Here is a 14203-nt window from a genome sequence, read left to right on the forward strand (position 1 = left end):
GTGGGGAGGACAGGCTTGGAGAATGGGAGCATGCAGCAGGGCACGGGACAGGAAGGGAGGGACTGATGCAGAGAAACGGGGCCAACGTGTTGCAGGAGGGAAGGAGCAGGAAGAATCAAGGGTGGTTTTGAAGTTGCAGGGTACCCAGGGCAACAGTGGTCAGAGTTTGAGAAAGAAAAGTCACAGCAGGCACTAGTTTATGGGTGTTAGACATGTATTCATTTGAGCACACTCTTTGCCAGGCACTGGGCCAGGCCTGTGGGAAGCAGAAAATACCTAAATGGCATCTGTAGTTGGAAAGGCTTGCAGAGCTCAGAGGCCTTCTGCTTGTACCCCACTCCCTGCCCTCCCACAAGCAGCCTCCACCAGGTGCCGTCTCCACCAGGAAGCTTTCCTTGACTTCCCAGGCAAGATTGAGTGGCCCTGCTGTTTTTCTCTGGGTTTACCCCTATGTTAGGTTTCCTCCATGGGGAAAAACTATTTCCTTGTATCCCTCTCACCAAACTGTGCTTTCTGGGAGAACAGGAGCCAGCTTTTATCCCCAGGGTCTAGCACTGTATCTGGCATACACTAGACAGTCCACAAACGTTTGCTGAATTAATAATGACAAACACCACATGCAAGGCACCATTTAAGTGATTCACACATAGAAATTCACCTAATCCTCACAGCAACCCTAAGAGCTAGGTACTACTCTTGTTATCATCATCTCCATTTTACAGATCCATTAACTGAGGCAAAGAGGTTAAGCAATTTGTCCGACGTCATATAGCTAGTAAGTGACAGAGCCAGGCAGTCTGGTTCCGGAGCCCTTCCTCTTGAGCTCTACACCATGACTGCATGTGGTAGAAATGAAGGTCTGGAGCTACAAGTCCCATAACAACAACTTGGGGCTATAGCATCAGTGCCCTCCAAGCAAAGGCTTCAGGGAACCAAGCTGGGTTTATTGACTCACTGCAAAGAGGGAGAACACACACCAGAAGGAACCGTGGGGCATCTCAGTTAGAGGGTTCTGGGAAGGACTGATCCTAGGGTTGGGGATTTTGCTAAGTGATTGAGGGGAGACTGAGGAAATGAAGTCTGGCTTCACTCTGAATTGGATGCCATCAGGAAGAAAGGGCCATTCTATAATTGAGTACCTTAATTCATATCTAGAAGAGAGTGGAGCAAGACCAAAGCTGTGATTGGTTTTTTAAACAGCAGCAATCACTCATATTAGCAAGGATAGGAGAATGTTTAGTTACTTTTGTGGTTGGATGATAGTCCTGTTTTCGTCTGTGTTCAGTTGTGATTATCAAGTGATTCTTACTTTCTTCTCGATCCATCAAGGTCACAGGGTGACCCTGTCTGATGTTGGTGTTCTGTGACATCGCTTCTGTGTTGCAAAACACCATGCCCAGCTCTGAGAGTCAGGGCAGCTCCAGCTGTCACGGGCTACTTTTCTCAGTGGTAAAATAATATGGATACATTGTTCCCGAACTTGACATTAATGCCAATGTATTCCTCCTCACGCTTCTCCAAATTTCCTAGAGTGTTGAGTCGCTAGGAGTGGGCAGCTTCAGTTGTAGGGTGGAGGAGGCTGGCAGGCTCACACCAATCCCGGAACGTTTTTAAGGTCCCCTGGCTACAGTTTCTCCTTTGCTTCTCTTTTGCCTCAGCACACAGCCAAGGGCTGAGGCTGCAGTGTTCCAAAAGCACCTGGGAGGCTGGCAGGCCCACACTGCTAATATGCACTCATCACCATTATTTTTCCAGACCATATATGGCCTCCAGTGCCTTCCTTCACCCAGCACCCTGTGTGGCCTTCCACTGATGAAGGACCTTGTATCATTTAAAGCAATCACTTCTCTCCTTTCTTCCTGGAAATTGGAGACCTCTTCAGTGACCACAAATTATCAGCTGCATTTCTGGCTGAGGCTTCTGCATTGTTCGGCTCCCCCACCCCATCCCCCTCACCCTTTCCCCCTTGACCCACTTTCTTCCCAGCAGGGGAAGGCCATCTATTTCTGCCCTCCCCTGACTCCCTGAAGCTGTCTGTTTTTAGGAGCCTAGTTTATTTACAGCTCATTCCTGTTCAGAATATTTCCATCAGGTGGACGTGTTTGGGAGCAGCTTCCCCCTCCCTCCTCCCTCCCAGTCAACTAAGCCAGGACTTCACATGTCTATTTTGGTGTCATCCGAGTGGCCTGTGGGTCTTTCTCATGGACTGTCTCTGTAGAATTGTGTCTGAGCTCAGGCTCCAGTCTGGAAAAGCCCCGGAAGGCTCTGTTGTATTGAAAGCAATCCTATGCGTATCTCCGTGGAGCCTGCAGAAACCTGGGAGCAGCACGTGGCTCAGCACCAGGCAGCTGCCTTGGAAATGCCAACCATCACGGAACTTCAGGACCGCATGTTCCAACTTAAAGACATCAAGCTCATGTTGTATGTGGCCAGTGCATTGCCAAATTATGGGTAATTGTTTAATGCAGGCTTTGGCAAGTGTTTGAAGCTTTTGTTGTCGATGATGCTGGTTTTGCCCTTTGGACTCAATACCCATTCTTGAAAAGGAGACTTTCTCTTGTTTCATTTCAAGAAACTGAGGCACATCTTTGGAAAGCGATTCTCTCCAATTTACTCTCGGAAAGACATGGATTTGATTAAAGAGTGTTAAGTCTAGGTGCAAGTGGCCATGTGAGCCAGTACAACTCACTTACTCAATCTGAAACTTAGTTTCCTCATCTGTACCACAAAGAGTTTTGCCCAAATCATCTCCAAAGTCCTTTTGTCTTTTTTTTTTTTTTTTTTTTTTTTTTGAGACGAAGTCTCACTCTGTTGCCCAGGCTGGAGTGCAGTGGTGGGTTCTCAGCCCACTGCAACCTCCGCCTCCAGGGTTCAAGCCACTCTCATGCCTCAGTCTCCTGAGTAGCTGGGATTACAGGCGAGCGCCACCATGCCTGGCTAATTTTTGTATTTTTACTAGAGATGGGGTTTTGTCATGTTGGCCAGGCTGGTCTCGAACTCCTGACATCAGGTGATCCGCCCGCCTCAGCCTCTCAAAGTGTTGGGATTACAGGCATGAGCCACTGCATCTGGCCTCCTTTAGTCCCTTTTTAAAATAAGTATGACACCAGAACCACCACTGTATCCATCTTCATCTACCCTCTTGCAAGGCCAGCCCCACAATAGGTTACTGGAAATAGCCATTTCCATTTCTGCCTTCTGTTTTTCCATCAAGTAGCCTTCCCTCCCACCCCCTCAATCCAACAAATGTGTCATTAGAAACTGTCAAAGGAAAGAAGTGACATAAGCATCTTGCCTCAGCAGGTTGAGAGAATTACAAGTGCAGCCATTTAACTGTTCTGCACCTGCCTGTACAGTTGGCGGACTAGTCAGCTTTTTACTTCCTCCTCCTCTTTTGGGGCCTTTCCCTGCCTCTGGGAACTTGCATGAGAGAGACAGACCCAAAAGAAGAGAGAAGGCCAAGGGCACACGCTGTATGGCAGCTCAGAGTGCTTTGACTTTATTGTAGTGAGTTGAGTCTCAGCTACAGTAAAGTTCTTACATTAACTGAATGCAATTTGCCCAAATTCCCCCCAATTCACATGTTCCAGAGAAGGCTGCACCCTACAATTTTCCTTCAATCCCCACAACAAACCTTGAAAGACAAATTCTGATCCTAAAAGTTGCACGTAATTTGAACTTCTCTGAAAGAACATGGTAGAGTTTGCCTTCTGCTGTATGTCCCTGAGCAGGCAAGGATACAACCTACAAAGAACAATTTGTGGTTTGGTGGCTGTGCCTCTGAGCCAAATTACCCAAGGCAGTCCACTCAAGAGTGATGGAGACTGTCTCAGCCACCCAACGCCAGCGGGGGCCCAGACTACAGAACATGATTTTACTTCAAAGCCAAGGTACCAGCTGCCAGCCAAGGTACCAGCTGCCAGCACAAGGTACTTGTGCCAGTCAAGGTCACAAGAGGGACACAGACAAGTGCACACACCCGTTAGCATGTACGCCAGGTCCCCACCAACTCTACTGTGAAACCCCTTTGCATTGCAACTTCAACACTGGCTGAGCAGTTTAAAATTTAAAGGCTTTCACAATGAGAAACAGCCCTGTGAAAGAAAAACTTAAAAAGAAAAAAATTTAAAGGCTGCTAAAACCTCCTAGTACAGTCTGCTTTCCAAGAGTCTTTTTTCCAAAACAATGCATGTGCATCCACACACACACACACACACACACACACACGTGCACACACGCACACACAACTCACCCAAGCAGCCTGCCGAGTAACAGAGCAGTCCTGAAATGATGAGCAGATGAGCGAGGCTGAATGATGAGCCCGTCATTGTGAGGCAGGGCCCAAAGCGGACTGGCCAGGGAACACTAGCCGGAGACAGGCTGAGATTCGTCACGCCTCTGAGTGCTCCCAGTGCCTGGCCTGTTTGGCATTAGGAGTGGGAGTTGGCCAATCCCTGCTTTGATGTTGCTTCTGCTCCAGATGCCAGGGGTCTGGGGCCAGTCCTGAGCTCCTGGGAGTAGCAATGGGTAGGCAGCCCTGCTCCAGCTGCCCATGAACACTGCTGTAGGGGAGGCTTGGAGGACAAGAGTGCCTTCAGCCCAGGGGAGGATATGAGGTTGGGAGCCCAGGGATACTTATCCCGCTGCAAGCCAAGAGGAAATTGAGAGCAATCAGTCAAACAGGCTGCTTTTCATTTGGCTCAAAAACCGCCTTGACTCAAAATACCACAGCAGTATTGACTGCTCTGGTAAGCCTCAAAGTCAACCCCCAACCGAGACTGTCCAAGGGGAGCCTGCCCTCCTCTGCTTCAGGGAAGACCTTCATGGCCAGGGGTCTCAGCTCTCATCCTGTCTGGGCCAAAGTGTTGCTGACAAAGCTAAACGTAACTAGAACAACAACAACAACAACAACGAAACCACAAACAAACAAAATATATAGATTTCCAAAGAGCATGTAGGCAAGTCTTTTTGGATGAAGCGGCATATACCAGTTACATGCTTAAATCTATCTGGTACTTTATAGGCACACCCAGTGCACAAGCATGAACACACACAATATTTTAGATTATAAAAGACAAGATTATTATTATACTACTTAGCAATAAGCACTGTGTTGTAATCAGCTTAGTAAAGACCATAAGCTATAGCAGGAGTCAGCAAACTTTTGCTATAAAGGGCAACATAGTAAATATTTAGGCTTTGTGGGTCACACGGTCTCCGTTACGACCTCACTTTGCCATTGTACAGGACAGCAGCCACAGACAATACATAAAGGAATGAGGGTGGCCATGTTTTGTAAAAGTTTACACAAATATAGGAGGCAGGCTGGATTCGGCCCACAGGCTGTAGTTTGCCAAGCCCTGCACTATAACCTTCAAAAGAAAGGACACTTATGTTCATTCATTCATTTACTGTTTTATTCATTCAGAAACACAGTAAGTACCAAATTGTGCAAGACACAATGACTAGACACAGTTCCCGCCCTTGGAATGTGTCGTTCAGTGTCACGGGAAGAGTACTGGCCCTGGAGTCATCCAAGTTGGGCTTAAGTCCTGGTTTTGCCACTTAGTAGCTGTGTGACCTTGAGGAAGTTATTCATTCTTTCGGAGTCTAAGCTTTCTTACTTATAAAGTAGGCGTGCAAAGCCGACTTTGATACTTTGCTGTGAGGATTAGAGCTACAGCTTTTGGAATTCCTGGCACCGAATAAGGGCTCTCTTATTGACATATTCTTGGATAACTGTTGTACAAGGTAAAAAAGAAGAGTGGCTAACATAGGGCAGGGATGCCTGAAGGGATTTATATAAGGAAGAAATGGGTAACAGTTGAGGGGGAGAGGGTCCCAGTGAGATATCAAGGAAGGATTCCTGGAAGAGGTGGGATTTGAGCTGACACTTGAAAGCAGAGACTTGCTATATCAAGATGGGAGGAGTGGGAGGTGAGGCTTAGGCTGTGTTCCTTCTCTGGGGAATTCCCCTTTGTCCTTCTCAGAAACTGGGTCTAAGACCTCAGAGAAAGTAGCAATAAGGCCAGGGAGTCCTCAGTCCTGAGTCCTAGAGAGTTGCAGAAGTATCTGCATCACCTTTTCCTGACTTTCTCTATTCTGAGTCATATTCTTGCAGCTCTTCATTTTTCAAATTTCATTTTGCAAACCTTCAGAGATGGAAGTTTTGCCACTTTTCACACCAAAAGCACTTACTGTGTTTTTTTTAACCACATGGCATCAAACTTTTTCTAAAAAGGTTGACATATGTAAACCACTCAGCTGTACTTTGTTTCATTATTGTAAAAAGAAAAGTAGCTGGACTAGATGATCGGTGGGGTCCCGTCCAACTTGGCAGGTATTTGAATCTCTATTTGAACCTAATGGTTCAGGCTCACAAATATCTTCTGCCTCTTCTCTGTGTTTCTCTCCTTCTGCTACTCTCTTTTCTGTCTCTGTCTTTCTCTGTCTCTGTGTCTCTCTATCTATAACTTTGTCTCATTCTCTGGCATTGTCTCTGTCTTTCCAAGCATGCACCATTTAATTTAAGTCAAATTTCTGGATGTACGCTCAACTACTTTTAATTGCTCTCCAGCCAAGTGTGCCAGCCTGGGATTAAGAGCCCTGGTCTTTAGCCCTGGCACTAACTCACTGTGTGACCTAGGACAACCCATTTCCCCTGTGGGTCTGGATTTTTCTAGATGTACAATGAAAGCCTTGGACCAGATGAGCCCTAAGCCCTTTCCAACTTTGGCATCTCTCAGGGTCTGTGATTCCTGAAACATCAGTGGTTCCTAGACAGGGGTGAAGGATCTCCCCTTTTCCCCCTTGGTGAGCAATCTTTGCCCTCAAGTTCCCTCAGGTGCCTTAGCCTGGCACCAGTTCACCACGGCAGAGCTGCCTGTAAAATCTAATTCACAATACAAGTTTCTGGGGCCTTCCTGCAGCTGTCAGCAGGTGTCACATTCACAGTATTTTGTCTTAATTACAGCTCTGGGATTTATCAGCCAGGCTAGAGACCTCTTCTGGAATACGACATCCCTGGGAGCTGTTCCAGGTGCTCCTGTCCCTGCTGCTGCCACACACAGGCCTGTTCCCTGCCGATGGGGCTGAAGTAGATTCTGCTTTGCATGCTGGTCCTGCTGTGTCTCCCACCACTACCTCACAGAGAGCCTGTGTGACATAGATAACTCCCACACCCTTCCCAGGGATCCAGAGGCAAAGACATCTACCTGTTTGGGGCAGTGCCAAGGCTCCCACCAGCCCTGGAGCACTTCACATCCGCTGTCCCATCCCAAAACCTTGGTGGGCAGAGAAATAGGTAGGAAGACCTGAGTTCTACCTTCCCACTGACAACCACTCTTTCCTCAGCCAAGCTTTGGTCAGGTTCCCCTGAGCCCTCTTCTTGACTAGGCTTTGAACGTGGGCTTCTGTGTCCATCCTTGCAGAGTCCAGTTATAGCCAGAATCTTGATAAGTCAGTTTAGAGAGAATCCCCCACCCTTGAGAACTGATCAACCTGGTCTGCCTTCAGCAAGAATCCTGTTAAGTTGGTTCAGCCAAAATCCCCCTATCATGATGTCTCCTCTTACTAGTTTTTAATCCACTGACCCACCCAACCTGCTTCTTGGCTATAATTCCCCACTTGTCCTTGTTGTAATGGAGCTAAGGTTGATCTCTGTGTCCTATTACAATAGTCTTTAAACCTATTGCAATAGTCTTGGATAAAGTCTTCCTCACCATTTTAACCAGTGTCAGAATAATTTTTTCTTTAATCTCACCTCTAGATCCAATGGTTTTGTTTACTCAGGAGAGTCTTGTAGAAGACTAACCTCTTGGGAACAAAGAGTTTTCATCTATCTCATCTGCTAACTTGCACTGATTTTTTTTTTTTTTTTTTTTTGAGATGGAGTTTTGCTCTTGTTGCCTAGGCTGGAGTGCAATGACATGATCTCGGTTCACTGCAACCTCTACCTCTCGGATTCAAGAGATTCTCCTGCCTCAGCCTCCCGAGTAGCTGGGATTACAGGCACCTGCCACCAAGCCTGGCTAATTTTTTGTATTTTTAGTAGAGACGGGGTTTCACTGTGTTGGCCAGGCCTGTCTTGAACTCCTGACCTCAGGTGATCCACCCGCCTCAGCCTCCCAAAGTGCTGGGATTACAGACATGAGCCACCGTGCCCAGTCTTTTATAAATTTTTTTTTAGAGAAAGTCTCCCTCTGTCACCTAGGCTGGAGTGCAGCAGCACAATCCTGGCTCACTGCAACCTCCACCTCCTCGGTTCAAGAGATTCTAGTGCCTCAGCCTCTGGAGTACCTGGAATTACAGGAAAAACACCATGCCTGGCTGTTTTTTGTATTTTTAGTAGAGACGGGGTCTCACCATATTGCCCAGGCTGGTCTTGAACTTCTGGCCTCCTGTGATCTGCCCACCTTGGCTTCCCAAACTGCCAAGATTACAGGTGTGAGCCACTACGCCTGGCCTAACTTGCACTGATGAATACAGGTTTCCTGGAATGCTGTGTTAAGAAGGACTCTGAGGAAAGAGGGCCATGACTTGTTAGTATCATCGTCCCTGAGATGAGGGGAAGGAGCATTGCCTGCGCTGCATACTTGCAGACTCGTTTGGCAAAACCCACATCATGAAACAACGATGGCCCATGCTCAGCATTTCCCAGGCATTATTGCATTTAACCCTCACAGCTGATTATCCCCATTTTACAGAGGAGAAAAATGACTCTTGGAGAAGTTAAGTCACTTGATCTGGACCACATAGCTAGTACAGAATTGGAGTCAGAGTTCCAAAGGCACCTTGCACACAGCCCTAGGAGGAGGTGACCTCCTGTGGTCATCTGACGCTGACCCTTGGTGATGGCTCACTGGTTCCCAACCACTTCCAACCTTCCTGCTGTCCTCACTGCTCTAGTCTGGGGGGACAGTTTCCAGGTTAGCTGGCTGCCTCCTCTACTAAGTCCCAGCCACTGACTTCCCATCAGAGGACCTTCTCTGAGTTGAGACTGTGTGGAAAAGGCTAACATTCCCTCCAAAATGTGTGCTCCCTCTTCCATAGGCCAGAGTGAGCCCTGTGAAGTAGCTGCATTTCCCAGCCCCCTGCAGTATAGAGAGATGGGGGCATGTCATTATTCTTCCCAATGATTCTGCCTGGGTGCACAGACTCAATTCCTGGGGGACAGTGGAGCCACGGGATGTAAAGGGCCTGCACCCCTGAATGCCAGAATGGAGGTGCACTGCCCCCAACCAGGGACACTGGACTGTTAGGTGAGCAAAAAATAAATTTTGATTAGGATAAGCCACTAAAATGCTCACCTGTTACAGCAGATAGCATTGCCCTAACCCAGTAGTGAGGTGCCAATAATGGGACACATTCCGTGATGTTCCCCATTCAATCCTTTGATCCCCGCAACAGCCCCACAAGGTATATATTAGTACTGTCATCCTCATTTTCAGGTAAGGCTCAGGGAGATTAAGGGATGCACCCAAGGTCAAACACAACCAGTAGGCAGTAGGCCAGGATTGAATCTGGATGTCTGACTCCAGAGACTTCTGGAGGTTCAGTTACCAGCACACGGTGGAGATCTTCCTCCACCACCACCACCTAGAGAGAATGAGCAGGAAACCTCAGAAGAAATGGCACCCAAAAGAGCCAGAAGTGTCGCCTCAGCCAGCTAAGGTTGGAACCACTTACCAACGCCCAGAATCACATCTTTCCAATCAAACCCAATGACTGTTCATCTCTGGGTTTCAGTTTCGTGGTTTGTAAACTCCCATGAGTAAACAATCTCTGATTATCCCGACCACAGAGAGGGGTCAATCAGGTGTGCTGGTGGTCTTCAATCAAACATGGATTTACCTCCCCTATTCTATTCTTCAAAGAGGGTGACAAATCTGCAACTCACTTGAAATCCATCAATAAAAAAGATTAATAAACTGATATATGATAGAGTAATTACAGCAAAATGATAGCCAGTGCAGAATCGATGCGGTTCGTGTATTGGTTTTCTAGGGCTCGGGTAACAAAGTACCACAGACTGAATGGCTTAAACAACAGAGACTTGTTTCTCATAGACCTTGAGGCTGGAAGGCCAAAACCAAGGTGTGGCTGGTTTGTTTTCTCCTGAGGCCTCTCTCCTTGGCTTGGGCATGGCCACCTGCTTGCCATGTCCTCACATGGCCTCTCTTCGGAACACATCCTTCGTGTCTCTTTGTGTGTTCAGATTTCCTCTTCTTATAAGAACACCAGTCAAGTTGGATTAATGCCCACTCTAATGTCCTTATCTTAACTTAATCACTTTTATAAAGACCTCATCTCCAAATATAGTCACATTCTGGCTGGGCATGGTGGCTCACGCCTATAATCCCAGCGCTTTGGGAGGCCAAGGCAGGTAGATCACTTGAGGTGAGGAGTTGGAGACCAGCCTGGCCAACATGGTGAAACCCCTTCTCTACTAAAAAATACAAAAATTAGCCAGGTGTGGTGGTGGGTGCCTGTAATCCCAGCTACTTGGGAGGCTGAGGCAGGAGAATCATTTGAACCCTTAAACTGAAGGTTGCGGTGAGCCGAGATTGCACCACTGCACTCCAGCCTGGGCAACAGAGCGAGACTCCGTCTCAAAAAACAAAACCAAAACCAAAAGAAATACAGTCACATTCTAAGGTACTGGGTATTATTGGGGCTTCAACATGAATTTGGGGGAGACACAATTCAGCCCCAAACAGTGGACATATTGGTGTTCCCTGAACAATTATCTTTACTTTCTCTGAATGTTTGAAATTATTCCTAATTTTAAAAGGAATACCATTAAAAAACTTTAGATAGGCAACAGAGAACCAGAAGATATGTTCACAAGGATTAGGGTTGGGAGTAGGTCAGCCCAACTCCCTTGTTGGCAAATGTCTAGGGGCCCCTGGAGCTGCACAGAGCTAAGGCACCAGTGCCACCTGGAGGAACCTGAAGCCGCTCATTGAGAGGCCTTGAGCAGGTCATTGAATCACTGCAAACAATATAAGAAGTTATTCTCTTCTGTCTCCCACCCCTAACCCACAGAGATGTCTTGAGGAGGAAAAGTCTACCCTCACTACAAGGATGAAAGAAAATCAGTCATCTCATATCGGTCATTATTTTATATAACTCATATATCAAAAATACCTCCTTTGCACACATAGAGTCAAGGAAACAAATCCATCCCCCTTTCCCCTGACAAGAGAATTATTTTGGACCTTATCTAAAGAAAGGCATCTGCTTTTTGAGTTCAAGTTCTAATTTGACCAAATGGCATGTGGTAAGTAGAGAGGAAGGCGGAGACAATGCTATTAGGAGCCAAGGGAACATAAAGAAACCTCTCCACGGCTGGCAGCGCCTTGACTCTGAATTTGATTACAGCAGCCAACATAAATCAGCCGGTACTATTAAATCTTCTGCCAGTGCTTGACAGGGGAGGACAAGTTAGTAGAATTATTCGGGAGATCTGGCCATAGGTCAGAGACAAAACCTTCCAGCTGCATCGGGCCCAAAGGGTGGGTTATTTCCAACACCTGCTGACAACTGTGACTGCGTGGAAAGACCTTGTGCTTCCAGCCACTACGTTTCCATGCCTTCATTTTTCCATGGTGACAGTTTAGCTCTATAGGCACTTGTAATTCAAAACCACTTGGCTCACTTATTCCTTTCCCTAGATCCATCCCTGCATCCCCCATCCCACCTCCAGGATCTATTGTCCAAGGGTCCACAACAGGTGAGGAGGAGGGAGGCTGGGTTCCTGGGAGTCCCATGGCTGCCCACTGGCACAGACTGGCATCTCTACCCATTGGTCTCAAAGTCACTAAAACCCTTGGATTCCAGAAATTGGGGAACCTAGGGTTGATCCCTTTGGACTCAGTTGAGCACTAGCACTTATCAACTGAGCAAGTTGGCAAGATAAACCTTAGGCTTTTTGTAGCACTATAATCCCGTGATTCTACCAATCTGGAAACTCTCTGAGATCTCAATTCTCCTTGCTGCTTTGGATCTAAGGACTTTTAAAGACAAAAAATTCCATCTTGTGCTCCAGATGAAAGGTAGTACTTTGTACAGATGGTGTTTTGTTTAATTGTTTAGAATAGGTAATACATGCATGTGATTCAAAATTCAAAACATACAAACAAGTATACGTTAAAATTCTTTCTCCTGCCCCCTCCCTCAGCTACCCAGTTCCAATTATTTATCACCAATCATTACTTAGTTTTCTATGTATACTTCTGGGAATATTTTATGCATATACAAGCAAATAGGTAGGTATAATATTTTCCCCCTTTTACTCATAGGGTTACTTGTAATATTCTATTATACATATGATACTCCCTCTTGGTTTCTTCACAGTATTTTTGTTTAAGAGACAGCATCTCATTATGCTGCCCAGGCTGGAGTGCAGGCATAATCCCACTAATGATCAGCACAGGAGTTTTGACCTGCTCTGTTTCCAACCTGAGCAGGTTCACCCCTCCCGGAGCAATGGGGCACCCCGCTCCTGGAAGGACACTGTGGTGATGCCAAACTTGGTGTGGATATCCCATCATCATAGTGCACTATAGCCCAGAACTTCTAGATTCAAGCGATCCTCCTGCCTCAGTCTCCTGAGTAGCTGGGATTACAGGCACACACCAGTGCACCAGGCTTTTCAAAGTATTTCTAAGAAATTATTCTTTAACTACATAAAATGCATGCACATTGTTTTCTTTTCTTTTTTTTCTCTTAGAGACGAGGTCTTGCTATGTTGCCTAGGCTGGTCTCATATTCCTGGCCTCAAGTGATCCTCCCACCTCACCCTCCCAAAGTGCTAGGATTACAGGCGTGAGCCACCGTGCCACCCCACTTTCTTTTCTATGGCTGCATAATATCCCTTTCTTTGGAAGAACCATAATTTGTTCATTCTGCCCCCACTGATGTGCATTTGGATGATTTGCAAACATCTGCTGATGCAAACAATGCAACTAAATAACCTTCCACATGCATCTTTGTGTATGTTGGTAAGACTATCCATTACATAAATTCCTAGAAATAAAAATACTGGGTCAAAAAGTATGGGCACTTGTAATTTTTACACATACTGCCTAATTCATCTCCAGAAAGGCCCCATCAATTCACGTCTCCTCCTAGGAGCAGTGGATGAGAGTGCCTGTTTCCATACACCTTCGCCAACAGTCTGATGTTTGACCTCTTGAATTTTGCCTACTTGATAGGTGAAAAGTGGGTCTCACTCTGTTGCCCAGGCTGGAGTACAGTGGTGCAATCACAGTTCACTGCAGCCTTGACCTCCCAAGCTCAAACAATCTTCCCACCTCAGCCTCCCAAGAAGCTGGGACTACAGGTGTGTGCCACCACGCCCAACTAATTTTTTGTATTTTTTAGCAAGATGGGGTTTTGCCATGTTGGCCAGCTGGTCTCAAACACTTGGGCTCAAGTGATCTGCTAGCCTCAGCCTCCCAAAGTGCTGGGATTACAGGCGTGAGCCACTGCACCTAGCCTTCAGCATGGTTTTAATTTTCATTTCTCATATAGTAAATGAGACTGAGAATATTTTCAAACATTTTGAAGCCATTTATACTTTTTCCATTTTTTTCATTGGGTTGTCAATTTTTCCTCTTACATTATTTTTCTTATATATAGGAAAGAAACACTTTATTATATGGCTTGCAAATATTTTCCCTAGTTTGTTTTGGCCTTTTGAGTTGGTTTTTGCCACACATTATTTTTTTATGAGAGGCATTGGTGGTTCAGTGGTAGAATTCTCGCCTCCCATATTATTTTTTTATGTAGCAGAATTTAATGTATAATTATTTTCTTTCATGGTTTCTGGGTTTTTCCAAACACCCAAGTTACCCAAAAAATCTCGCAAGGTTTTTTCTAATAATTTTATAGTTTCATATTTTAAATCTTCATTCATTTGTAACTTATTCTGGTGTTTTCCTGTGGCCTAAAGCAGAACACAAAAACAGTCTTTAAACTACCTTAGGTAGCCTGCCAACGCCAGCTGTCACAACTCTCAACAACACGTATTGAGCACTATGTGCTAAGCATCGGCCTACAACCGGAATGTTGCCTTCATTTGAAACATTACTTATCTGAGATAAGTAAACTGAAGCTCAGATAAGTGCCCAGGTAAATGGTAGAGTCTGACTTGAACACAGATGGGTTGTCTCCCTGTCTTGATTGCTTTGCTCTCTCA

General features: G+C 46.1%; 1 protein-coding gene across 7 annotated transcripts in view; it reads right to left on the reverse strand.

The window, feature by feature from the left end:
• The window catches only part of COLQ (collagen like tail subunit of asymmetric acetylcholinesterase), a 104924-nt gene that overhangs the window by 44032 nt on the left and 46689 nt on the right, over positions 1-14203 (reverse strand). The window contains exon 1 of one of the 7 annotated variants that reach the window (XM_055381111.2): positions 4253-4859. The exons of the other annotated variants lie outside the window; for them this stretch is intronic. Within the exon in view, the coding sequence (XP_055237086.1) occupies positions 4253-4328 (76 nt within the window). The 5' untranslated portion in view covers positions 4329-4859. Of the gene's footprint in view, positions 1-4252; positions 4860-14203 lie in introns of those variants that run through there. 7 annotated transcript variants of the gene reach the window in all.

The sequence above is a fragment of the Gorilla gorilla genome, chromosome 2, assembly GCF_029281585.2.
Source record: "Gorilla gorilla gorilla isolate KB3781 chromosome 2, NHGRI_mGorGor1-v2.1_pri, whole genome shotgun sequence".
Lineage (NCBI taxonomy): Eukaryota > Metazoa > Chordata > Mammalia > Primates > Hominidae > Gorilla > Gorilla gorilla.